The sequence below is a fragment of the Puma concolor genome, chromosome A1 (assembly GCF_028749965.1).
Source record: "Puma concolor isolate L17-30 chromosome A1, mPumCon1.1.hap2, whole genome shotgun sequence".
In the NCBI taxonomy this organism is placed as follows: Eukaryota; Metazoa; Chordata; class Mammalia; order Carnivora; family Felidae; genus Puma; species Puma concolor.
In genome coordinates, this window is record NC_141667.1 from 154,000,506 (window position 1) to 154,027,295 (window position 26,790).

General features: G+C 38.9%; 1 protein-coding gene across 1 annotated transcript in view; it reads left to right on the forward strand.

Moving 5' to 3' along the window:
- Positions 1-21,572, forward strand: part of NLRP3 (NLR family pyrin domain containing 3) — a 53,334-nt gene extending 31,762 nt beyond the window's left edge. Inside the window, exons 8-10 of the mRNA XM_025920220.2 lie at positions 16,676-16,846; positions 17,568-17,738; positions 21,226-21,572. Coding sequence (XP_025776005.2) covers positions 16,676-16,846; positions 17,568-17,738; positions 21,226-21,325 — 442 coding nt within the window. The 3' untranslated portion in view covers positions 21,326-21,572. The remainder of the gene's footprint in view (positions 1-16,675; positions 16,847-17,567; positions 17,739-21,225) is intronic.
- The last annotated feature ends 5,218 nt before the right edge of the window (positions 21,573-26,790 follow it).

Genomic DNA, 26,790 nt, shown 5'->3' on the forward strand with positions numbered 1-26,790 from the left:
TTCTTTCTTTTTTTTATTTTTAAATGTTTATTTATCTTTGAGAGATACAAAGCATGAGTGAGGGAAGGGCAGAGAGAGAGGGAGACACAGAATATGAAGCAGGCTCCAGACTCCCAGCTGTCAGCACAGAGCCTGACATGGGGCTCGAACCCACGAACTCTGAGATCATGACTTGAGCTGAAGTTGGATGCTTCACTGACTGAGCTACCTAGGCGCCCCATAATCTCTCTTCTTTCATTCGTGATTTTATCTATTTGGGTCCACTCTCTTTTCTTTTTGAGAAGTCTGGCTAGGGGTTTATCAGTTTTGTTTATTCTTTCAAATACAAAAAACAGGTTTTAGTTCCATTGATCTAGTCTACTGTGTTTTTTTGTTTGTTTGTTTGTGTGTTTGTTTCTCTATATTGTTTATTTCTGTTCTGATCTTTATTATTTCCCTTCTGCTGGCTTTGGGCTTTATTTATTGCTCCTTTTCTAGCTACTTTAGGTGTAAGTTTAGGTTGTGTATTTGGGAGCTTTCTTGTTTCTTGAGATATATCTAGATTGCAATGTATTTTCCTCTTAGGACTTGCCGTTGCTGCATCCCAAAGTGTTTGGACCGTGTTTCATTTTCACTTGCTTCCATGTATTTTTTAAATTTCTTCTTTAATTTCCTGGTTAACCCATTCATTCTTTAAGGATGTTCTTTAACCTCCTCCATGTATTTGAGGTATTTCCAACACTTTTTCTTGTGGGTTGATTTCAAGTTTCATAGCATTGTGATCTGAAAATATGCATGCTATGATCTCAATCTTTTTGTACCTGTTGAGGGCTGATTTGTGACCCAGTGTATGATGTATTCTGGAGAATGTTCCATGTTTACTCGAAAAGAATGTGTTTTCTGCTGCTTAGGATGAAATGTTTTGAATATATCTGTGAAGTCCATCCAGTCCAATGTGTCATTCAAAGTCATTATTTTCTTGTTGATTTTATGCTTAGATAATCTGTCCATTGTTGTAATTGGGGTATTATTATGTATGTGATTAATTGATTTATATATTTGTCTTTCACATTGGGGGCATAAATATTGACAAATGTTAGCTCTTCTTAATGGATAGACTCCTTAATTATGATATAATGTCCTTCTTCATCTCTCATTACAGTCTTTCTTTTAAAATGTAGCTTGGCTGATATTAATGTAGCTGCTCTCCCTTTCTTTTGACCTCCATTAGCATGCTAGATGGTTCTCCATTCCCTCACTTTGAATCTGCAGGTGACTATAGGTCTAAAATGAGTCTCTTGTGGGCAGCATAAGATGGATATTTTTTTAACCCATTCTGATAACCTATATCTTTTGATTGAAGAATTTAGTATATTTACATTCAGAGTGATTACTGAAAGATATGAATTTAGTGCCATTGCATTATCTGTAGATGTGGTGTTTCTGGTGATGGTCTCTGGTCCTTTGAAGTATTTGCTGCTTTGGTTTTTTTCTTTTCATCTCTCAGAGTCCCCCTTAGGATTTCCTGCAGGGCTGGTTTAGTTGTCAGGAGCTCCTTTAGTTTTTGTCTCAGAAAGTTGCTATCTATCCTTATATTCTGAATGACAGCTTTACTGGATAAAGTATTCTTGGCAGCATAATTTCCAGTCAGCACATTGAATATTTCCTGCCACTCCCCTTTGGCCTGCCAAATTTCAGTGGACAGGTCTGCTACGAACTTTATGTGTCTATCCTTGTAGGTTATGGACTTATTATCCTTACCTGCTTTCAGAATTCTCTCCTTATCCTTATATTTTGCAAGTTTCACTATGATATGTCATGGTGTTGGCCTGTTTTTGTTGATTTTGAAGGAAGTTCTCTGTGCCTCTTGGACTTGGATGCCTGTTCCCTTCCCCAGATTAGGGAAGTTCTCAGCTATTATTTGTTCAAATAAACCTTCTGACCCCTTTTCTCATTCTTCTGGGACTCCTATGATACAGGTATTTTTTCATTTCATAGAATCACTTAGTTCTCTAATTTTCCCCTCATGATCTAATAATTTCTTTTCCCTCTTTTTTCCAGCTTCATTATTTTTTCCTAATTTTAACTTCTATTTCACCTATTGTCTCCTCTGCTTCTTCAATCCTCACTGTCACTGTATCTAGTTTATTTTGCATCTCAGCTATAGCATTTTTGAATTCATCCTGACTAATTCTTAGGCCTTCGATTTCTGTATCAAGGATTTCTCTGGTGTCTTCTATGCCCAGGTATGAATCTTATGACTGTTGTTCTTTTTTTTTTAATTTTTATTTATTTTTGAGAGAGAGTGAAAGAGACAGAGTGTGAGAAGGGGAGAGGCAGAGAAAGAGGGAGAAACAGAATCTGAAGCAGGTTCCAGGCTCTGAGCTGTCAGCACAGAGCTTGATGCCGGCTTGAACTCATAAACTGTCAGATCATGACCTGAGCTGAAGTCAGACACCTAACCAACGGAGCCACCCAGGCTCCCCTTATGACTGTTGTTCTAAATCTTGTTCATCTATATTGCTTATATCTGTTTTGAGCAAGATACAAGCTGGATGTGATTTCTTCTTGACCTTTCTTTGGGAAGAATTCCCCTGTCTTGTCATTTTGGCTAAATTTCTGTTTTTTGCATGTTTTAAAAGCATGTTATGTGTCCTGCTCCTGAGAGTACTACTATATAAAAATGGGTTATACACTGTCCAGGGCTTGGAACTCCAGGAATTGTTTCTGGTGTATGCTGTGTGCACTCTGCTATTGTGTTTTGGCTGGTCTATCCCACTGGCGGGTCCTCTGAAGATCTCTTCCTTGCTTGCAGTAGTGAAGTGTTAAGTCCTTTACCTAAGTGTGCTTTGATTTGTTCGTTAAAATAACCCTGGGGGTAAAAAGCAAGGGGGAAAGGCTTATTCCAAAAATAGAGAAAAGGAAAAGAAACAAAAGAAACCCAACAGAGAATCAAACAACCAAAAGACTGATTTCAAAGGAAGAGAAATGAAAAAAAATAGAAAAAAGCAGGAGAAAAGAAAACAGAATAAAAAAGAAAAGAATAAAAAAGCCTGATCAAAGAAAAAGAAAAAAAAAAGGAAATGGGGAAAAAAAGGAACTATGAGCCTGATTCTAAAAGAAAAAGAGAACAGGGAGGAAAAAAGAACAAAAAGTTGTCTGTTGGCTCCTGGGGGGTGGGGGATAGTGGCCAGCCATGCTGGTCTGGAGGAGAGGGTGGCCATGTTGGCTCAGAATCAGTCCTGCCCAGTAAATAAGAAGTTTTCAGGCACAGAGGGGCAGGGTTGGTGTAAGCAGGTCCTGCTTCCATTGGCGGTCCATGTGTTGCTCTCTGAAGCCCCACTATTTTGGTGTTGGGGGGAAAGTGGCACCACCCCAATCTCTTGACCTTGGAGTGGGGATCTCAACCCCCACTGTCCAGACAGCCATCATAGAAGGGCAAGGGAAGTCAGATTTCCCTGTGCCAAAGCTCTCTTGCTTTTATTCTTGGGTGTGCAGCTGGGATTCAAAACCTAAAGTCTTAAAGGACCTGACACAGCACGGATCCACTCCTTTCCTCTCCAGGATGGAGAGTAGAGCCTCTCCATCCTGCTGATGAAAGGCCTTTGGCTGGAATCTGAAGGGTCTTTTGTCCTTGTGGAGGCAATAAACTCTTTTCCAAAAGTAGTCAAGGGAGAGGACTTTTCTCTCCCAGTTCATCCCAGAGTTCTCTACACCATACTATGCACTCTGGGGCCAGCTTCTTCCACCCCAGGAGCACAAGCCTCAGCTCCATTCCAGAAAAAGTCATGGACTTCCAAAACCTCAGGATTTGAGCTCCAAATGCTATTTTCAAAAAAGAACTGGAGAACTCAATACTTTTTGATCCCCAGTCTGTGGTCCAGAGAAGTTTTCCTCTTGTGCTAACTCGATACTGCACTTTCTCCACCCCTTTCTCTTTTTCTTCTTTCATCTCTCCATGGAAAAGTTTCCATCCTCTCTGTGGTACTGCCATTTTTCTCTCCCCTAAATCACATCCTTGCACCTGCCATGCTGTCTCCCACCAACTGTAGAGATCCTTCTGCCCCTTTGCAGATTGATTTCCTGGGTGTTCTAAGTAATCAGACCTCAATATAGCTGTGTTTGAGGGAAGAGAATCACAGTCTCCCTACTTAACTACTCCCTGAAATGATTTTTTTAAATATACTGTTATATACTGTTTGCTAGTATTTGAGAATTTTTGCATCCATGTTCATCAAGGATATTGACCTATAATTGCCTTTTTTAGTGAGTCTTTGTCTGATGTTGGTATCAGGGTAATGCTGGCCTTATAGAATGAGTTACATCTTCCTTTTCTATTTTTTGGAATAGTTTGTCAAGAATAGGTATCAACTCTTTAAGTGTTTGGTAGAATTCCTCTGTGATGCCACTTGACTCAGGACTTTCGTTTGTTGGGGGATTTTTGGCAACTGGTAGATTTTCTTTGCTGGTTATGGGTCTGTTCAAGTTTTCTATTTCTTCTTGTTTCAACTTTGGTAATTTATATTTTTGTAGGAATTTAAACATTTCTTCCAGGTTGTCCAATTTGTTGGCATATAGTTTTTCATAATATTCTCTTATGATTGTTTCTATTCCAGTGGTGTTGTTGCTATTTCTCCTCTTGCATTTGTGATTTTATTTATTGGGGTATTTTCTCTTTCTTTTCTTTTTTTTAGGTAGGTATGGCTATAGGTTTATCAGTTTTAATAATGTTTTCAAAGAAACAGCTCCTGATTTCATTGATCTGCTCTATTGTTTTATTGTTGTTTGGCTTTTGTTTTGTTTTGTTTTTAGTTTCTTTTTTTTTTTATTATGAAATTTACTGTCAAATTGGTTTCCATACAACACCCAGTGCTCATCCCAAAAGGTGCCCTCCTCAATACCCATCACCCACCCACCCCTCCCTCCCACTCCCCATAAACCTTCAGTTTGTTCTCAGTTTTTAAGAGTCTCTTATGTTTTGGCTCCCTTCCTCTCTAACCATTTTTTTCCTTCCCCTCCCCCATGGTCTTCTGTTAAATTTCTCAGGATCCAGATAGGAGTGAAAACATGGAATCTGTCCTTCTCTGTATGACTCATATCACTTATCATAACACTCTCCAGTTCCACCCATGTTGCTACAAAAGGCCATACTTCATTCTATCTCATTGCCATGTAGTATTCCATTGTGTATATATATCACAATTTCTTTATCCATTCGTCAGTTGATGGACATTTAGGCTTTTTCCATAATTTAGCTATTGTTGAGAGTGCTGCTATAAACATTGGGGTACAAGTGCCCCTATGCATCAGTACTTCTGTATCGCTTGGGTAAATTCCTATCAGTGCTACTGCTGGGTCATAGGGTAGACCTATTTTTAATTTTTTGAGGAAACTCAACACTGATTTCCAGACTGGCTGCACCAGTTTGCATTCCCACCAACAGTGCAAGAGGGTTCCCCTTTCTCCACATCCTCGCCAGCATCTATAGTCTCCTGATTTGTTTGTTTTAGCCACTCTGACTTGTGTGAAGTGGTATCTGAGTGTGCTTTTGATTTGTATTACCCTGATGAGGAGTGACATTGAGCATCTTTTCATGTGCCCGTTGGCCATCCGGATGTCTTCTTTAGAGAAATGCCTATTCATGTCTTCTGCCCATTTCTTCACTGGATTATTTGTTTTTCGGGTGTGGAGTTTGGTGAGCTCTTTACAGATTTTGGATTCTAACACTTTGTCTGATATGTCATTTGCAAACATCTTTTCCCATTCCACTTTTTAGTTTGTTCGTTGTTTCCTTTGCAGTGCAGAAGGTTTTATCTTGATAAGGTCCCAATAGTTCATTTTTGCTTTTAATTCCCTTGTCTTTGGAGATGTGTCAAGTAAGAAATTGCTGCGGCTGAGGTCAGAGAGGTTTTTTCCTGCTTTTTCCTCTAGGGTTTTGATGGTTTCCTGTGTCACATTCAGGTCCTTCATCCATTTTGAGTTTGTTTGTGTGAATGGTGTAAGAAAGTGGTCTAGTTTCATTCTTCTGCATGTTGCTGTCCACTTCTCCCAGCACCGTTTGTTAAAGATACTGTCTTTTTTCCATTGGATATTCTTTCCTCCTTTGTCAAAGATTAGTTGGCCATACTTGTGTGGGCCTAGTTCTGGGGTTTCTATTCTATTCCATTGGTCTATGTGTCTGTTTTTGTGCCAATACCATGCTGTCTTGATGATGACAGCTTTGTAGTAGAGGCTAAAGTCTGGGATTGTGATGCCTCCTGCTTTGGTCTTCTTCAAAATTACTTTGGCTATTCGGGGCCTTTTGTGGTTCCATATGAATTTTAGGATTGCTTGTTCTAGCTTTTAGAAGAATGCTGGTGCAATTTTGATTGTGATTGCATTGAATGTGTAGATAGCTTTGGGTAGTATTGACATCTTGACAATATTTATTCTTCCAATCCATGAGCATGGAATGTTTTTCCTTTTCTTTGTATCTTCTTCAATTTCCTTCCTAAGCTTCCTATAGTTTTCAGCATACAGATCTTTTACATCTTTGGTTAGGTTTATTCCTAGGTATTTTATGCTTCTTGGTGCAATTGTGAATGGGGTCAGTTTCTTTATTTGTCTTTCTGTTGCTTCATTATTAGTGTATAAGAATGCAACTGATTTATGTACATTGATTTTGTATCCTGCGACTTTGCTGAATTCATGTATCAGTTCTAGCAGACTTTTCGTGGAGTCTATCAGGTTTTCCATGTATACTATCATGTCATCTGCAAAAAGTGAAAGCTTGACTTCATCTCTGTTGATTTTGATGCCTTTGATTTAATTCTGTTGTCTGACTACTTATTCTAGAACTTCCAACACTATGTTAAGCAACAGCGGTGAGAGTGAACACCTCTGTTGTGTTCCTGATCTCAGGGAGAAACCTCTCAGTTTTTCCCCATGGAGGATCATATTAGCTGTGGCTTTTCATAAATGGCTTTTATGATGTTTAAGTATTTTCCTTTTATCCCAACTTTCTCGAGAGTTTTTACTAAGAAAGGATGCTGAATTTTGTCAAATGCTTTTTCTGCATTGATTGACAGGATCATATGGTTCTTCTCTTTTTTTTTTGTTAATGTGATGTATCACAATGATTCATTTGCAAATGTTAAGGCAGCCCTGCATCCCAGGAATGAATCTCACTTGATCATGGTGAATAATTCTTTTTATATGCTGTTGAATTCGATTTGCTAGTATCTTATTGAGAATTTTTGCATCCATCTTCATCAGGGATATTGGCCTGTAGTTCTCTTTTGTTACTGGGTCTCTGTCTGGTTTAGGAATCAAAGTAATGCTGGCTTCATAGAATGAGTCTGGAAGCTTTCCTTCCCTTTCTATTTTTTTGGAATAGCTTGAGAAGGGTAGGTATTATCTCTGCTATAAATGTCTGGTAGAACTCCCCTGGGAAGCCATCTGGTCCCAGACTCTTATTTGTTGGGAAATTTTTGATAACTGATTCCATTTCTTTGCTGGTTATGGGTCTGTTCAAGTTTCTATTTCTTCCTGTTTGAGTTTTGGAAGTGTGTGGGTATTTACGAATTTGTCCATTTCTTCCAGGTTGTCCAGTTTGTTGGCATATAATTTTTCATAGTATTCCCTGATAATTGCTTGTATTTCTGAGGGATTGGTTGTAATAATTCCATTTTCATTCATGATTTTATCTATTTGGGTCATCTCCCTTTTCTTTCTGAGAAGCCTGGCTAGAAGTTTATCAAATTTGTTTATTTTTTCAAAAAACCAACTCTTGGTTTCATTGATCTGCTCTACAGTTGTTTTTGTGTTTTTTTTTTATTCTACATTGTTTCTGGTCTAATCTTTATTATTTCTCTTCTTCTGCTGGGTTTGGGTGTCTTTGTTGTTCTGCTTCTATTTCCTTTAGGTATGCTGTTAGATTTTGTATTTGGGATTTTTCTTGTTTCTGGAGATAGGCCTGGATTGCAATGTAGTTTCCTCTCAGGACTGCCTTCGCTGAATCCCAAAGCGTTTGGATTGTTGTATTTTCATTTTCATTTGTTTGCATATATTTCTTAACTTCTTCTCTAATTGCCTGGTTGATGCCCTCATTCTTTTGTAGGGTGTTCTTTAACCTCCATGCTTTTGGAGGTTTTCCAGACTTTTTCCTGTGGTTGATTTCAAGCTTCATAGCATTGTGGTCTGAAAGTATGCATGGTATGATCTCAATTCTTGTATGCTTATGAAGGGCTGTTTTGTGACCCAGTATGTGATCTATCCTGGAGAATGTTCCATGTGCACTCGAGAAGAAAGTATATTCTGTTGCTTTGGGATGCAGGGTTCTAAATATATCTAACATGTCCTTCTGATCCAGTGTATCATTCAGGGCCCTTGTTTCTTAATTGATCCTCTGTCTAGATGGTCTATTCAATGTTGTAATTGAAGTAGGAAAATAGCCTGCAATGACCACATTCTTATCAATAAGGTTGCTTATGTTTATGAGTAATTGTTTTATATATTTGGGGGCTCCTGTATTCGGCGCATAGACATTTATAATTGTTAGCTCTTCCTGATGGATAGACCCTGTGATTATTCTATAATGCCCTTCTTCATCTCTTGTTACAGCCTTTAATTTAAAGTCTAGTTTGTCTGATATAAGTATAGCCACTCCAGCTTTCTTTTGACTTTTAGTAGCATGATAGATAGTTCTCCATCCCCACACTTTGAATCTGAAGGTGTCCTCAGGTCTAAAATGAGTCTCTTGTAGACAGCAAATAGATGGGTCTTGTTTTTTTTTTTTTTTTTTTTTTTTTATTCTGATACCCTATGTCTTTTGGTTTGCACATTTAGTCCATTTACATTGTGTTATTATTGAAAGATATGGGTTTAGAGTCATTGTGATGTCTGCAGGTTTCATGCTTGCAGTGATGTCTCTGGTACTTTGTCTCACAGGATCCCCCTTAGGATCTCTTGTAAGGCTGGTTTAGTGGTGAGGAATTCCTTCAGTTTTTGTTTGTTTGGGAAGACCTTTATCTATCCTTCTATTCTGAATGACAGCCTTGCTGGATAAAGGGTTCTTGGCTGCATATATTTTTCTGTTCATCACATTGAAGATTTCCTGCCATTCCTTTCTGGCCTGCCACATTTCAGTAGACAGATCCGTCACGAGTGTTATCAGTCTCCCTTCATATGTTAGAGCATGTTTATCCCTAGCTGCTTTCAGAATTCTCTCTTTATCCTTGTATTTTGCCAGTTTCACTATGATATGTCATGCAGAAGATCGATTCAAGTTACGTCTGAAGGGAGTTTTCTGTGCCTTTTGGATTTCAATGCCTTTTTCCTTCCCCAGATCAGGGAAGTTCTCAGCTATGATTTCTTCAAGTACACCATCAACACCTTTCCCTCTCTTTTCCTCCTCTGGAATCCCAATTATGCATATATTATTTCTTTTAATTATGTCACTTAGTGCTCTAAGTTTCCCCTCATACTCCTGGATTTTTTTATCTCTTTTTTTCTCAGCTTCTTCTTTTTCCATAGTTTTATCTTCTAATTCACCTATTCTCTCCTCTGCCTCTTCAATCCGAGCTGTGCTCGTCTCTGTTTTATTTTGTAGCTCATTTATAGCATTTTTTAGCTCCTCCTGACTGTTTCTTAGTCTCTTGATCTCTGTAGTAATAGATTCTCTGCTGTCCTCTATACATTTTTCAAGCCCAGCGATTAATTTTATGACTATTATTTTAAATTCATTTTCTGTTACATTGCTTAAATCGTTTTTGATCAGTTCGTTAGCTGTTGCTAGTTCCTGGAATTTCTTTTGAGGAGTAGTCTTCTGTTTTGTCATTTTGGATAGTCCCTGGAGTGGCGGGGAACTGCAGGGCTCTTCCCCCATGCTGTCTGGAGTAACTTGTGTTGGTTGGTTGGCGGGGCCATAGTCAGACCTGATGTCTGCTCCCAGCTCACCGCTAGGGTCACTGTCAGACTGGTGTGTACCTTATCTTCCCCTCTCCCAGGGGCAGGACTCACTGTGGGGTGGTGAGGCCTCTGTCTGGGCTACTTGCACACTGCCAGTCTTGTGGTGCTGCTTAGCTGGGATCTGGCCTATTATCTGGGGTGGATCTGCAAGGGCACAGTGGTGGGAGGGGCAGCCTCAGCTCCCTTTGCCTTTGGTGGTCTGCTTCCGGAGGGGCCCCTCTTCCGTGGGCCTCCCCTCTAAGCTTGGCTCCAGAGAGTCTGTTCTGCTAGTCTTCTGGTGATTTTCTGGGTAAATTCGGCAGATGTGGGTGGAAGCTCAGTGATCAGCAGGATGTGGTGAGCCCAGCATCCTCCTACACCGCCATCTCCCGGTCCTCTGGGTTATTTTTTCTGTATGTAAATTTTCTACCCTGCAACTTTGATTAGGTCTAATTTTTTTTTTTTGTTGTTGAATCTTTTTTTTTTTTTTTTTAATTTTTTTCAACGTTTATTTATTTTTGGGACAGAGAGAGACAGAGCATGAATGGGGGAGGGGCAGAGAGAGAGGGAGACACAGAATCGGAAACAGGCTCCAGGCTCTGAGCCATCGGCCCAGAGCCTGACGCGGGGCTCGAACTCCCGGACCGCGAGATCGTGACCTGGCTGAAGTCGGACGCTTAACCGACTGCGCCACCCAGGCGCCCCAGAATCTTTTGTTTTATATATATATATATATATATATATATATATAATCACATCATATGTAAATAGAGTAAAATCTATCTTTTCCTTTCTAATTCTGATGCCTTCTATTTATTTTTGTTGCCTGCTTGTTCTGACTAGGATTTTGAGTATTAGGTGAATAAGAATGCAAAGAGTGGGCACTCTTTTCTTGTCCCTGATCACAGTGGAAAGGGTTTCAATTTTTCACCATTGACTATGATGTTAGCTATGGGCTTGTTATATATAGCCTTTATTATGTTGTGATACGTTTCTTATATGCCTAATTTGGCAAAAGTTTTTTAATCTTGAATGGATGTTGAATTTTGTTAAATGTTTTTTCTTCTATTGAGAAAATCAAATTGTCTCTCATTTTATTGCTCTAATTCATCACATTTATTGATTTGCATATGTGAAACCATCCTGTCATCCCAGGGATAAATTCCACTTGACTTGGTGAATAATACTTTACATGTGCTGCTGAATTCAGTTTACTATTATTTTGTTGAGAATTTTTGCATCTAAATTCATGAAGAATATTGGCTTGTGGTTTTCTTGTAGTATCCTATGTAGTTTGGTATCAGGGTAATACTAGCGTCAAAAATGAGTTTCTCTGATTGGGAAAGTTTGAGAAGGATTGCTGCTAATTCTTTAAATGATGACAAAATTCATCAATGCACCTATCTGGTCCTAAGCCTTTTTTTGTTGGGAGTTTTTTGATTACTATTTCAATCTCCTTAGTAGTAGCTGATCTGTTCAGATTTTCTATTTCTTCTTGGTTCAGTTTTGGTAAGTTGGATGTTTCAAGAATTTTTCCATTTCTTCTAAGTTGTCCAGTTTATTGGGTATAGTTTTTCATAGTAACCTCTAATGCTCCTTTATATTTCTGTGGTGTCAGTTGTAATGTCTCCTCTTTCAATTATAATGCTGTTGATTTGGGTTCTCTCATTTTTTCTTGGTTTGTCTAGCTAAAGTTTTATCAATTTTGTTTATCTTTTCAAAGAACCAACTCTTGTTTTGTTCATCTTTTTTTATTGTTTTCCTGTTTTCTTTTTTTTTTTTTTATTTCTCTCTAATCTTTTTACTTTATTCCTCTTGGTAACTTTGAAGTTTAATTTTTTTAAATTTTTTTTAACATTTATTTATTATTGAGACACAGAGCATGAGCAGAGGAGGGGTGGAGAGAGGGGAAGGCACACAGAATCTGAAGCAGGCTCCAGACTCTGAGCTGTCAGCACAGAGCCCAATGCGGGGCTTGAACTCACAAACTGTGAGATCATGACCTGAGCCGAAGTCTGTCGCCTAACCAACTGAGCCACCCAGGTGCCCCACCTCTTGGTAACTTTGGATTCAGTTTGTTCTTATTCTAGTTCCTTGATATGTGAAGTTAGATTTTTTTAGGATCACTCAATTTTCTTGATATATTCATTTATAGCTAAAAACTTTTGGAATAGAGGGGCGCCTGGGTGGCGCAGTCGGTTAAGCGTCCGACTTCAGCCAGGTCACGATCTCACGGTCCGTGAGTTCGAGCCCCGCGTCAGGCTCTGGGTTGATGGCTCAGAGCCTGGAGCCTGTTTCTGATTCTGTGTCTCCCTCTCTCTCTGCCCCTCCCCCATTCATGCTCTGTCTCTCTCTGTCCCAAAAAATAAATAAACGTTGAAAAAAAAATTAAAAAAATAAAAAAAAAACTTTTGGAATAGAACAGATTTTGCCATATTTTGTAAGTTTTGGTATGTTGTGTTTCCATTTTTGTTTTTCTTGTTTTGTTTTTCTTTCTTCTTTTTTTTTTTTTTAATTTCTCCAGCAAATTTTTTAAACCTGTTGGCTGTTCAGGAGAAAGTTATTTGATTTCCTTGTATTCTTGGATTTTCAGTTGTTCTCCTGTTATTGATTTGTACTTTCATACCATTGTGGTCAGAAAAGATACTTGGCATTATTTCAGTCTTTTTGAATTTGCTAAGACTTGTTTTGTGGCCTAACATATGATCTATTTTAGAAAATGCTCTGTGTACATGTGAAAAGAATGTGTATTCTGCTGTAGTTGGTGTGAATGTTCCAACCACAATCTATTGTCTTCCAGCAGTATAGGCTACTAGTCCAAGATCCCAATGTTGGCAGAGTTTGTTCCTCCTAGGGCTGTGATGAAGAATCAATTTCATACATCTTTTTCAGTTTCTGCTGGTTTGCTGGCAATGTTCCACATCCTGGGCTTACAAATGCATCACCTCTTAGCTTTCATCTCTACATGGTATTGTCTCTGTGTTGGTGTGTGTCTTTGTATCCAAATTTCCCTGTTATAGATATAGAAGGTACCAGTCAGGTTGAAATAGGGCTCACTTTCTTGACTTCTTCTTAACCAATTGCATCTTCAATGACCTTATTTTAAAATAAGGTCACATTCTGAGGTACTGGGGGTTCAGACTCCAGCATATAAGGTTTTGGGGAACATAATTCAACCCATAATACTATCTGTCAAAACCAGAATCATAATATGAATGCTTTCTTATTATTTCTTCTTAAATTTATCAGGGATTTATTGCCATGCTGGTATATACAGATTTGGGCATAATATTACATAATATTCATTATAGTGATTGATTTAAGTTCTTATTGAATAGTGAACCTTTGGATGAATTTTTCCCTTTTTACTATTACAAGTAACTATGAAAAACATTTGTTTTTTAAAATTTTTTAAAATATGTTTTCAATTTATTTTTGAGAGAGAGAGAGACAGAGCATGAGCAGGGGAAGGGCAGAGAGAGAGGGAGACACATAATCGGAAGCAGGCTCCAAGCTCTGAGCTGTCAGCATAGAGGCCCCCACGGGGCCCAAACACACAAACTGTGAGACACGACCTGAGCCAAAGTCGGATGCTTCACTGACTTAGCCACCCAGGCGTCCCTGAAAAAAATACTTGTTTATATAACTTTATGTATGTGTAGATATTTCTCTTGCGATGGATACCTATACGTGTAATTAATGAGGGAACACTTGTAGGCATTTTATATTTTGTTAGGCATAGCCAAATATCTTGAACTTTAGAACTTTATCTCTGGTTGCATTTTGCACCCCCTACCCCCAATATTACACAACTGCCACAAGGTAAGCATTTGCAAAATTCTTTAATTTTTATTACTTACTCCCTACCCTCATCCCTTTGTCGCCTGCCTGTCCTTTCTTTACTGCCTTGTTGAACAGTGGCACTTTCCAGAGGCTGATCAGCCAATAAACAGAGGAAAATCCTCGATTTTCTTTACTTTCAGTTCCTTCTACCTTCTTTTTTCTTTTGACAAACACCAGAGGAGTTTTCTAAAATACAGATTTGATAATATTGAGTCACTTATTTAAAACAAAAACAAAAGCAAAAACCTCCAAAGTTTGTGTTTCTTTGCATGGTACACGAAACTATCTGTGACCAGCTCTAGATCACTGTTTCTGCCCTTTCACCTAACACACCGTTCACTCCATTTTGAGTCATATTGAATTCGTTTTTAGTTTTAGGAACCTGGCCTCTTTCACCCTTCCTCCTCTTGCTTACTGCCTTCCTTTTGCCTGTATGCAAAATACCCTCCCACCCTCACAGTCCATCTAAGAAGCTTCTTCTTATTCTTCAAGTAATTTCCCTGTTACTCAGCTTTTCCATTTAAAAATAAGGATAAAAACAATACCTGCATCTTGGTTTTGTAGTAATTCAATGTGATAATCCTGTTTAAAGTCATTGTCTTGGCAAAAAATATAGTAAACCCTCAATAAATGTTAAGTTTACTTAAATATTTTTTGGAACACATATTTATAACCTAAGGCATATCATTAGTAAATAAAAAAAAAAAAAGACAGGAGCACCTGGGTGGTTCAGTTGGTTGAGTGTCAGACTTCGGCTCAGGTCATGATCTCATAGTTTGTGGGTTTGAGCCCTGAATCAGGCTCTGTGCTGACAGCCCAGAGCCTGGAGCTTGCTTCGGATTCTGTGTCTCCATCTCTCTCTGCACTTCCCCCACTTACACTTTGTCTCTCTCTCTTTCTGTGAAAAATAAATGTTTTTTAAAAAAATTAAAAAAACCCAATAATTTAACAATATAGTACATGGCAAAATATCTGTGCCCAGTGAATGTAGAACTTAGTTGAATGGATTGCTTGATACCAAGATGTACATACAAAGTTGGTTACATCTGTTGAATCAAGTGGATTGGTTGGTAGAATTGGGTGTTCAATTGACTAAACATTTTGTTATGCACTCCACGTACCCATCACTCAGTCTCAATGTTACCAATATTATCAATGTTTTGACAATTCATATGTGACTCATTCTCAACAAAATCATCCTGTGCTTGTAACTGTTGTCACTTCATGGTGCACTGCTCCTCAAACATCTGTTTCATATATTTTCTAATCCTTTTCTGGGGAGGATGGCAAAGCTTGCCATTTTGTAACTTTCAAATGGTCTTTCCTTTCTTTTTGGATGACTATCTTCAGTCTTCTGGAATGTTGTTCATCTTTTCCAATGTCTTAGTCTGTTCAGGCTACTGTAACAAAAATACCATTTTCTGGGTGACTCAAACAACAAACATTTATGTTCAAAGTTCTGGATCCTGGAAGCCCAAGATCAAGGTGCTTGTAGATCATCTGATTTCTGGTAAGAGCTCTCTTCCTGGCTTTCAGACAGCCACCTTCCTGGTGTGTCCTCACATGGCAGTAGAGGCATGGGAACTCTCTGGGGTCTGTTTTACAAAGGTGCTAATCCCATCATGAAGACGATACCCTCAAGACCTATTTACCCCTTAAAGGCCATACTTTCTAATACTATCACATTGAGGATTAAGATTTCAACATATGATTCTGAGATGACACAAACATTCAGTTCAGAACAGCCAATAATCCTGCAAATCCCTTGTACATGTTAAATAGAGTCCATCTGATAAAATTATTCTTAACTGGCCATTCTTAACTCACTAGAAGCCCCTCAGAACTTGCCTTTTGTTTGTTTGTTTTGTTTTGTTTTGTTTTTACTCCTCCATTTTGGGCTTCATTCCCTTCTTTGTCTTGCTTATTCTATTTTTTAAATTATGATTCATCCTTGACTGGGAAAACAAGTACTTCTGTTTTCTTTTGATCACCTGCTCATGCTACTTTATATGTTTCTATTTTTCCTGATTCTAAGACACCTTGGAGCTTAAAGGCATGTCATTGTTAAGGATTGTGGAAGGAAAGAATATGATTGCATGAGATGTTCTTAAGTCAAGGTTTTGTTGAGGCCCTAGCATATGTGGCTTTCTGTATACTGTATACCACCCTCTGAGCTTCTATGCTGGAGTGATGTAGCTCTCTACTTCAAAGCCCTCATGCTTCTGTTGGTGATAGAATATGTTCAACTTGACCCAAGTGTAGTACACCAAAAATCTTAATCCCACTGAGTGTAATGCAAATTTAGAGCTTTATTCTCTGAGAGACTCCTTCCAAGGCAGAAGCAACAAGAATATGGACAGAAGGGGCAACAGAGGTGAGATGGCACTAGAAGGCTTAAGTCTAGGTCCCCCATCCACTGAACGCTTGCTCTTTGACCCTAAGAGAAACATATGCTTTGATAAACCTAAGATTTCTGATCTGTAACAGATACATAATAGTTACTGCGGCACTGCTAACTTGCTCAGTTAATGTGAGAGTCAAATAAGGCAAGTCTGTGCAATGTGGTAGGAATTATCAGTGACAGACAACCTGGGATGTATTTCTTGAAGATGTGATGGTAGGGAGCATGCATGGCAGAGGGAATATGCATAAGAAGGAAGAAGGATGTGGAAGGAATCTGGATTAATTTGCTTTTGCTCTGTCTCTTCTACTGATCCCAGCCAAGCATCTGCTGAGACTATTTGTCTCTTTTATGTGGCCAGAGACAAGGAGTCATGTGCTCCTCAGATTGTATCCAAGATGCTGGCTCCTCATCTTGAAGTTGAAGGATGTAGCTTTTTAGATAAGAGATTCCTCTGGTGAGATAGCTGTGCAATGTTCAAGGAAGTCTGAACACTGATGACTCTTTTCCTTGTTCCTTCTCCAGGTTGATGAATTCGGGACTTACATCAGGTTGCTGCCCAGCTCTGTCTTCAGTGCTCAGCACTAACCAGAAACTCACACACCTTTACCTAAGGGGCAATGCTCTTGGAGACACAGGGGTGAAGCTACTCTGTGAGGGCCTCTTGCACCCCAGCTGCAAGCTTCAGATATTGGAGTAAGTCCCTTAGCTTTTTTTTTTTTTTTAATTTTTGCTTATTTATTTTTGAGTGAGAGAAAGGCAGAAAGAGAGGGAGAGAAAGGATCACAAGCAGGCTTTGCACTGCCAGTGCAGTTTGAACTCCCAATGTGGGACTTGAACTCACACACTGTGAGATCATGACCTGAGCTGAAACAAAGGGCGGCTTAAGAAACTGAGCCACCCAGGTGCCCCAGTCCCTTAGCTTATTACAATGATGTGGATGCATGGTGGCTAAGGTATGTGTGTGTGTGTGTGGGGGGGGTAATGATAGAATGATTTGTACCTGAGAAGTAATGATGTTCTCCTAAGGTTTGGCTTGTTACAGGATCATGCACCTGGGAAGAATTCTACTTCTCAGTGATGTAAAGGTAAATACTGGATTTGGATTTGTGGATTTCACCACAAAAGAATAGAAATATATGACACTTGTGTTTTAGGGAAATTTAGGGAGAGGCATAGAATTGGGGAAAAATCAATTCACAAACTACTATTCCTAATTTGATCTGCACAATCCAGTAGACTGGAAAAAAATACTATCATCTGAAAAGGAAAGAAGAATAACCACAGGCACAGAGGATTATTCTAAGTTTGTTAATCCTGTGCTTTTTGTGCATTTGAAACATTTCAGGCTGAGATCTGGGGCACCTGCTGGGATGGCTAAGGGGACATTTTCTTTAAATCACCCTGTTTCTTGCAGATTGGACAACTGTAGTCTCACCTCACACTGTTGCTGGGACCTTTCCACACTTCTGACCTCCAACCAGAGCCTGCGGGACCTGAGCCTAGGCAACAATGACCTTGGTGATCTGGGGGTCATGCTACTCTGTGAGGTGCTGAGGCAGCAGGGCTGCCTCCTGAAACGCCTGAAGTAAGTGTGCTCTTCAGAGATTCACGTGGTGGGGTTCAGAGTACAAAGGACAGGTTGACCAGTTATCAAAACCTGGGAGGGCTTCATTTGTACTCAGACTGAGGTTTTTTTTTTTTTCTCATAAGGAATGTGAGTCATGAACCACATATTTAACTTCATCCAGACTTTATGCAGACATTAACTTTGAAAATCAAGTTTCAGTTCAGTGTGAAAAGAGTTTCCATTCATTTTCCTGAAAGAAACCCAAGCCCCAATGAAAGTTGCCAAATAGAATTACATGGCTATGCAAGGGACTGGACTTTGCAGAACTGGAGGAGTCCATGGTTCACTGTAATTGCCAAGGTCTTTGCACAGTGGGGTGTTGTAGGTCTTGTTTCTGAAGACTTCCAAATGGAAAGAGAGTTTCAGAATCAGCAAGATTGGAAATTCCACAGACGTCAGTTCATCTGCATAGTGTTGGGTTTCCTTATTAGTAATACCACTCATTACCTCTTGAGTAAGAACTCCCTAGTGAGTCTCCTACCTTGGTCAGTCAGGACAATCACAGTCTCCACTGAAGACATTTCCCTCACTTTGCTTTAGAGGCAACACCCTGGATTTTCTTCTACTTCATGAGCTGTTTCTGCTCAGTCTCCTTTACGGATTCTCTTTATCAACCTGACCTGCACATGCTGCATCCCCAGGATGCAATCATTGAGCTAATTTTTCTTCTCTAAACTCTATCTTGTGTTTGCATCATCTAGTCTTCTGGCTTTATTGTATATGTCCTCTGTCACCCCATTTATACCTGCATGAATTCCATGTCCAAACGCTAGTCTGACTTTCCATTTGTCTAATAAACCTAAACTTTACATGTCCAAATTCAAGCCTGCATTATACCCCCCACCCCATCTAACACCTGCTTCTTTCCCATCTCCACCAACGCTTACTCATTGTGAATTGCTCAGGCTAAAAAAGAAATCCTGTGTCAACTTTGACACCTTTTTCTTATGCACATGTCCAACGTGTTGGCATGTCCTAATAGCTCTTCTTTCATAACATACCTGCTTGTTGATCTCTTCTTGCCAACTTCATGACTTGTACCCTGGTTCAAGCCATTGTCCCCTCTTATCTGGATTGTTCTGGTGGCATTCTGCCAGGCTCCTCTGCATGTAGTATTCTTACCATGGCAGATGGAGGGTGCAACTAAAACATGAGTTAGGGGCACCTGGGTGGCTCAGTCAGTTAAGCATCTGACTCTTGATTTTGGCCCAGGTCATGATCTCATGGTTTGTGGGATCAAGCCCCACCTCAGGCTCTGTGCTGACAGTGTGGAATCTGCTTGGGATTCTCTCTCCCTCCCTCTCTCTGCACCTCCCTTGCTTGCTTGCTCTCTTTCTCTGTCTCTAAACAAACAAACAAACAAACAAACAAACATTAAAAAAATGAATCAGTGATCATATCATTCCTACCAACATGCTCTAGTGACTTCCTATCACATTTCAAGATCCACAAACTCATGGTATTGTGTAAGGCCTCATGTGATCTGGCTCCTGTTGCTCCTGCAAATTCATCTTCTCCTAATACTTGTTCTTTGTGCTCCACTGATATCTTTGCAGTTTTGCAAAAATACGGTCACCTTTTCATGTGCTGTTTCTTCTGCCTAGAACTCTCTCCCCTTTGATATCCACATGTCTTGTTTCCATGTATCCTTAAATTCTCTGCCTAAAGGTCTTCTACGTGTCTGTCTCTGACCATCCTAATGAAAAGAACAGATCAGCATATCCTTCTTGTTTTTGCCTTTTTTTTTTATTTTCCTCTGTAGTATTAATCAGCAGCATACATACACGCTATATCATTTCAGCAGAATACTTACGTGCTATATCATTTTCTTTTTCATTTATTATCTATATCTTACCAAGTAATATAAATTCTATATTATAACAAGGACTTCTGTTCTTGTTCATGACCTCAAGGCTAAGAACCAACTGGAATGCAAGTTTGAATAAACAGAAGTTTGGATCAGCATTGCATCCTTATGCAGACACAGTGGAGCATGTTTACTGAAGGAAAGCCAACATTCTCAGAGCTAAGATAAATAGAGGGACAAAGTGTAGGATATGTCAGGATGAAGCCAGGGACATTACTGTATGTGGAGTCCTGACCCACCCCAGAAAGACACTCTGGAGGTAAGGGACAAGCTTCAAATAGGCTGAAAAGCCCATGGATCCAATCAACCTATCTCATTAGCTCAGGCTGCCTTAAACAAACAGGCATTTATTTCTCACAGTTTTAGAATACGGAAAATCTAAGATCACAGTGCCCAGTAATTCCACTTCTAGTGAGAGCTTTCTTCTAGGCTTACAGAGGGCTGCCTTCTTCCTGTGTCCTTATATGGCAGAAAGAGAGCAAGGCAGGGACAGGGAGACAGAGTGTGTGTATCTCTTATCATAAAGGCAGTGATACCATCATGAGGGCCCACCCCCATGACCTTATCTAACCCTAATTATATCCCAACGGCCCTATTTCCAAATACCATCACATTGAGAATTAGGGCTTCCGTGTATGAATTTTGGAGAAATACAAACATTGAGTTCATAACACAACCAAATCAAGGTTGTTAGAAATGATGCAGGACAAATGGTATGATTTCTTAGCTAAGTTGCAAGGGAAACTTACAAAAATAAAAAAGGGGAAGAATGTATCAAAGAACACTTTAGAGGCTGCAATGTGTGAGCTTCATATGTCTCCTGATTCAATGAACATAATATAAAAGTGTATCAGTCAGTTGAGGAAATTTAAACACTGATTGGACATATGTTGATAATAAGAAATTATTGTTAACATAAAAAAAATTTTTTTTAAGTTTATTTATTTTGAGAGAGAAAGAGAGAGCTTGAGCCAGGGAGGGGCAGAGAGAGGGTGAGAATCCCAAGCAGGCTCCACACTGTCAACACAGAGCCTGACACGGGGCTCAAACTCATGAACTGTGAGATCCTGACCTGAGCCAAAATCAAGAGTTGGGTGCTTAACCCACTGAGACACCCAATTGTTAACTTTTTACAGTGTGAAAATGGCATTGTGGTTGTGTTTTAAAAAGGCTTCATTTAGTGTCACATAGTTAAATATTTATAGATGTATGAAATGCTGTGTTTGTAATATCCATTGATGTGAGGAGTAGGGGGGCAATAGATAAAACAAGATTGGCCATGAGTTATTAATTGTCAAATCTGGGTAATAGGCATATGGGGATCCCTTATACTATTTTCTCTAAATTTACATATGTTGAAACATTTCCAAACTTGAAGGTTAAAAATATAACAGAAACAACATTTGGCATGAGGTGTAGCATCAGAGACCTTAGAAGTGTGTTAGGTTAAGGGAAGTAAGGAGATGAGATTTATTAGGCAAAAACAAAAACAAACAAACAAACAAACAAACAAAACAAAACAACTCTGAGAGTGTTCTTTGAAGAGTAGAACCCAAGGCTCTCTTTTGCTTTTTACAGGTTGTGTGGAATGTATTTCAATTATGATACAAAATGTGCATTAGAAATACTTCAAGAAGAAAAGCCTGAGTTGACCATTGTCTTTGAGCCTTCTTGGTAGCAGTTGAAGCAGGCTGCCAGATGCCAGCGTTTTGGCTCCCTGCTGTCCCAGTGTAGACAAGTGGGAGGGAGCACTCCTCCATTCAGGGTTAAGACCATCACTCCATGATTCTTCTGGTCCAGTGTGGGACAGCGAAACCTTGCTGATGGTGCCTTTGTGTCGAGAATATGAGCATCTCCTGTACCCCTGGCTTGAAGACACCAAGACAATGAAGTCATCCAAATGATGTGGTTCTCATTGTAGAAACTTAGTCATCCAAATGATGTGGTTCTCATTGTAGAAACTTAGTCACCATTCTTGGTGACCTCATATGACTAACTCATTTAAGAAAGCACTTTTTCTCTTTTTACTCTCTCTAAATCTCCTTTCCCTCATATCTTTTTTCACTCCTCTTTGCTCTGTTTACTTTTACCCATATCATCACTCTTACATTATTTTCCTTTACTGAGGGTAACAGAAAAAGTAAACTGTGTATTATGTTGCAATTTTGTGGCAGCAACTTATTTATTTAAAATTTTTGTAACAGGTATATTTTCTAATAAAATAATTCATGTTTATTTTACCTGGTGAAATTTCAAAAAATATAAAACCTTTTGTATTTATTGATTTAAATGCTCTCTTTTCCTTAATTAAAGGTACCTAGAAATCTCTCTACTTTAAAGATAAGTTAAATTGCTTTATGCATTTAAAAAATCTCTTTACCAAATGGTTCAGTTGTAATGCATGGGGAAAAAAATCACCTTGCTCTCATTCTGATGGTTGAAATTTCAGCTCTGGTAGGACAGAAAGTTGAAAATCATATACAGGACAGTATTAGAGTAGATGGAGCCTGTACTCCTAAATAGAAGTATTGTGTAGAAAATACATTTTGCCTTCAATTATAAGAGCTTATCTTGGATTTATCTCAGGAGCAGTTCATCTGCCACTCTTTGCATAGCATTAAATCATTAATAAATATTGACTAATTGCTTCTCTACACATGGGGCAACTCTTGAACCACACAGAATTGTTCAGGATGGAAACATTGCTTCATCTGTCAAATGAACTATCCAGACTTTGCTACTCAGACTATGGCCTATGGACTGTTGATATAAGGAGCTTACGCAAGAATGTAAATCAATCCCATTCCTAAGTATGCTTTTTAGATAAGGTGACTTTTTTTTTCTTGGTAAGACTGTCTCAATAAAGAAAGAAGTATATGATTTATATTCTGTTAGAAACTTTTTTTTCTTTTTCTTTTTTGCCTAGGACCAGCCCTTTTTAGTAACTCTGGTCTAGATGTTTGTTTTTTGCATCTGGGTGAAGTGAACTATTACAGACTGTCTCCCTGCTAGAGACGTCTTGACACACAGGGTAAAATGTAATTAAAGCACAGTTAAGCTTGAAAGAGGAAAAAAAAATGGGCATGAGGAACTTAAAACTGAGTTAGGAATTTACCCCTCAATGACCCAGAGGAAGATCTGAATTAATACACATTCCACAATAGGACTATTAATTTGGAAATATCCATGAGGCTTTCCACACCAGCAGAACTAAAAAATAAGTAAAGTTGCTGGATAGAAGATCAATCTATAAACATCAACAGCATGCGACTGGAAAAAAAAAAAATCATTCTCAAACATCTTAGTAAAGATTGGATCAGGTATGAAGCAGCAATGCATACTAAAATCTAAAGAGAAGTTTAAATCAGAGCAGGATACTTCTGTAGTCTGAGAGTTATCTCTCCTCAGTTGGCTAATCAATTGCTAAAGAAGAATAGTAACTTTATAAAGAACAGGAACTAGATAGTACCCTGACCACCTAAAAAAAAAGATCGATGGGTGCAAATGGATGTCTGCTTTTGGGTGAGATAACTTGAGAAGGAAATATTGTCACCTGTGTGTAATTCTGGCTGAGAATGCATACCCAGAATCTAATTATCAGGAAATACCAGATCAACTCCAAATGAGGAAGTTCTATTAAAAAGGAGAGTACTATCATCATCATTATTATTATTATTTATTGTTATTATTTTTAAGACAGTGAGTGGGGGAGGAGAGGCAGAGGGAGAGAGAGAGAATCTCAAATAGGCTCCACACTGACCATGGAGCTCAATGTGGGTCTTCACCCCATGACCCTGGGATCATGACCTGACCTGAAATCACTCAGCTGACTGAATAACCCAGTCTTCCCTTCACTTCCCTTCACTTAGATTTGTATTTCCCTGATGATGAGTGATGTTGAATGTCTCTTCATGTGTCTGTTAGCCATCTGGATGTCTTCACTGGAAAAATGTCTATTCATGTCTTGTGCTCATTTCTTAACTAGATTATTTGTTTTAGTTTTAGTTTTAGGTTCTGTTTTTTTTTGGGGGGTGTTGAGTTTGGTACGTTTTTTATAGATTTTGGATACTAACCCTTTATCTGATATGTTATTTGCAAATATCTCCTCCCATTCTGTAGGCTGACTTTAGTTTTGTTGGTTGTTTCCTTCACTGTGCAGATTTTTTTTTTTTTTATCTTGATGAGGCCTCAATGGTTCATTTTGCTTTTATTTCCTTTTCCTGCAGAGACATGTCAAGTAAGAAGTTGTTGCGGCCTCAGTCAAAGAGGTTGTTGCCGGTTTTCTCCTCTAGGATTTTAATGGTTTCCTGTAAAGATACATTTTAAAAGTGGAGCTAAATGTACAGTAATGCGACTATAGTCAACAATACCATATTGTATTCTTGAAATTTGCTAAGAAGGTGGATCTTAAGTGTTCTCATCACACATGAACATACACAACAATGTAAAAGGGTGACTATGTGAAATGATAGACATGTTAAGTAGCTTGATTGTGGTAATTATTTCACAATGTATACTCATTTCAAAACATCACATTATACACTATATATTATATATATGTAAATAAATAAATTTGGATAAAAAACAACAAATTGCATTGCATGACACGCAAGCATATAGACACAGATCAACAAACTAACAGAATGAAGTTATAATAAAAGCATATTGTTTCCTTTGGGGAGAAAAATAAATGTATAAACCAGTTAGAAGAAAACAGAGCAAAATATGTAAGATATAAGCTTAATGTGTTTCTTGAAATAGACTTAAAATGACAAAAGGTTGGCAAGTTAAATTATTTTAAAAAGTAAAATTTTTGAGTATTGTTGCAAAGTTAGAATTTTAGCCCTATCTTAAGCCCTCCTGTGCCGGGCTGGGGTCCACGTTTTACTCCAGCCATCATTGTGCTCACCAGCTGCACACAGATACAATGTGACAGACAGCATGTCCCATCAGTGGACTGCTTATCTCTCTGCCTTTCATCCCGGCAGCTTCTGTGACAGTGTGTAGGGCACTTGCAGACGTGCCCCAGGCTCAATCTGCCAGGACAACAAAGCTAATGACCTGTGGAGCTGACTTTGATCATCTGGGTGGGGGCCATGATGAAGACCCCTACTTCCTTTCTGAGATAACATTCTACAAGCCCTTCTGAAGACCTTGGTGGGTTTGAGTCCCTGGATTTAGTTGTAGGGGCCAATTTATTAGGCTTCCCTGGCATTCACTTTCCTTTTGCTATGGATCCTACTGTGTAGTCTCACCCCACCCAGGCCATTTCAATTCACATGTTAAAATCTTAACCCCCAGTACCTCAGAGTGTGACCTTATTTGGAAATAGGGCCATCGCAGATGTAATTAGTAAAGGTAGAAATATAGTGGAGTAGGATGAGTCCTAATTTATAACTAATGTGACCTGATATAAAGGAGTGGAATTTGGACACAGATATGCATACGGGGAAAACACCATGTGAAGGCAGAGATCTACAAGCCGTGTGATGCCAAGGATTTCCAGGAGACAACCAGAAGCTAGGAGACAGGCATGGAATGGATTTTTCCTCATTGCCCTTTGAAGGAACCACCTCTGCTGGCATATTTCTAACCTCCGCAACTGTGAGGTGATACATTTGTATCATCTAAACTACACAGTCTGTGGCAGCCCTAGTAAATGAATATAGCCTATAACAGCAAAATGTATAGTCAGGTTAAAATGGCACCATTCACTCTCAGAATTGAGGCTATCACTGGCATTCAGTGGACCCTTCCCAGTGACCAGACTTTGAAGAAATCCTTGTGGAAATGAAGGAGGTCCACCCTATGTATGTCCTCATCTTATTTAATTACAACTGCAATTATGCTTTTTCAAATAAGGTCATATTCTGAGGTGCGAGGCATTAGGGTTTCAATATATGAATTCTGGGAAACACAATTCAACTCATAAATCTACCCTCTCCCCAAATTCATGTTCTTTTCACATGTAAAATATATTCACCATCTCTCAATGTTCCCTAGAGTCCTAACTCATTCCAGCATCTAATTTCAGGTAAATATCATCTAAATCAGATTTGGGTGAGATTTGAGGGAAGATACATCCTTTCCAGCCTTGAATGTGTAAAATCAGACATCATACCATGTGCTTCCCAAATACAGTGGTGGGGCAGATGTAGGATAGATGTCCCCATTCCAAGGGAGAAGAATCAGGAGGGAAATAGGAGTCATTGATCCCAAGCAAGTATGTGACCTGACAGGACACATTTCATTAGATTTCAAGGCTTAAGAATAATCCTCTGTGGTTATGCTCTGCCCTCCTTGTCTGGCCCCTGGAACTGAGGAAGACACAATCCTACCCCTGGGCCTGTACCTTCTGGGCCTGATGGCCATGGCAGCCTTGTCCAACTCTGAACCAGCTTTGGGATTATTCTTTCCTTTTCTTGAAGGTTAATGTATATTTCCAGATACATAGCTTTGTTGGCCCTTTTCCTGCCTGTAGAATCTTACATGGACAGAGTTCCCTCATTTCATTCTGTATCTGTCGCCTTAAGCTTCCAAGCTGTCATGTTTCTGTGGATAAAACATTCACAAAAATGTTGTTGGTCTCCTGTGCAATTCACAGGGATCCAAACCATCAGAGAAGTAGGTCTTTCATAGATCTTTCCATATACCATACCTCTATTCCTGGCTTCAGCTAAGAAGGTTGATTTGGTAATGTCATTGCTGGAATGTGAAAATTATATGTATAGCTATTTATAAATATAAATAAACTGCTATTTAAGTAAGGTATGGTTTAAATATTTACTGTTTATCTAATGCCAAACAATTGGATTAAGAGGTCTTAATGTTTCAGTACTTTGTCTAGTGGCTCCACCTAGTGGATCTGCTTATTTTCTATATAAGGTAACCCTTGCAAATAACAGTTCTGAATCTTTCTCATTCTTTTACAACTTATTTTTCCCCTTAGTTTGTTCATTACATAGTTTTTGCTACTGGGAGTGGTTGTGAATATCTCTGTCATGCTCCAAGGTTTAATGGGAATCAATCTAAGATTCATAATTCTTGGCTTCTTTACAGTAAAATTCTTGGCTTCTTTTACAAATTCTTGGCTTCTTAGCGTAGTGGTTACAATTGGGACTCTGGGTCCTAGACTACTACTGG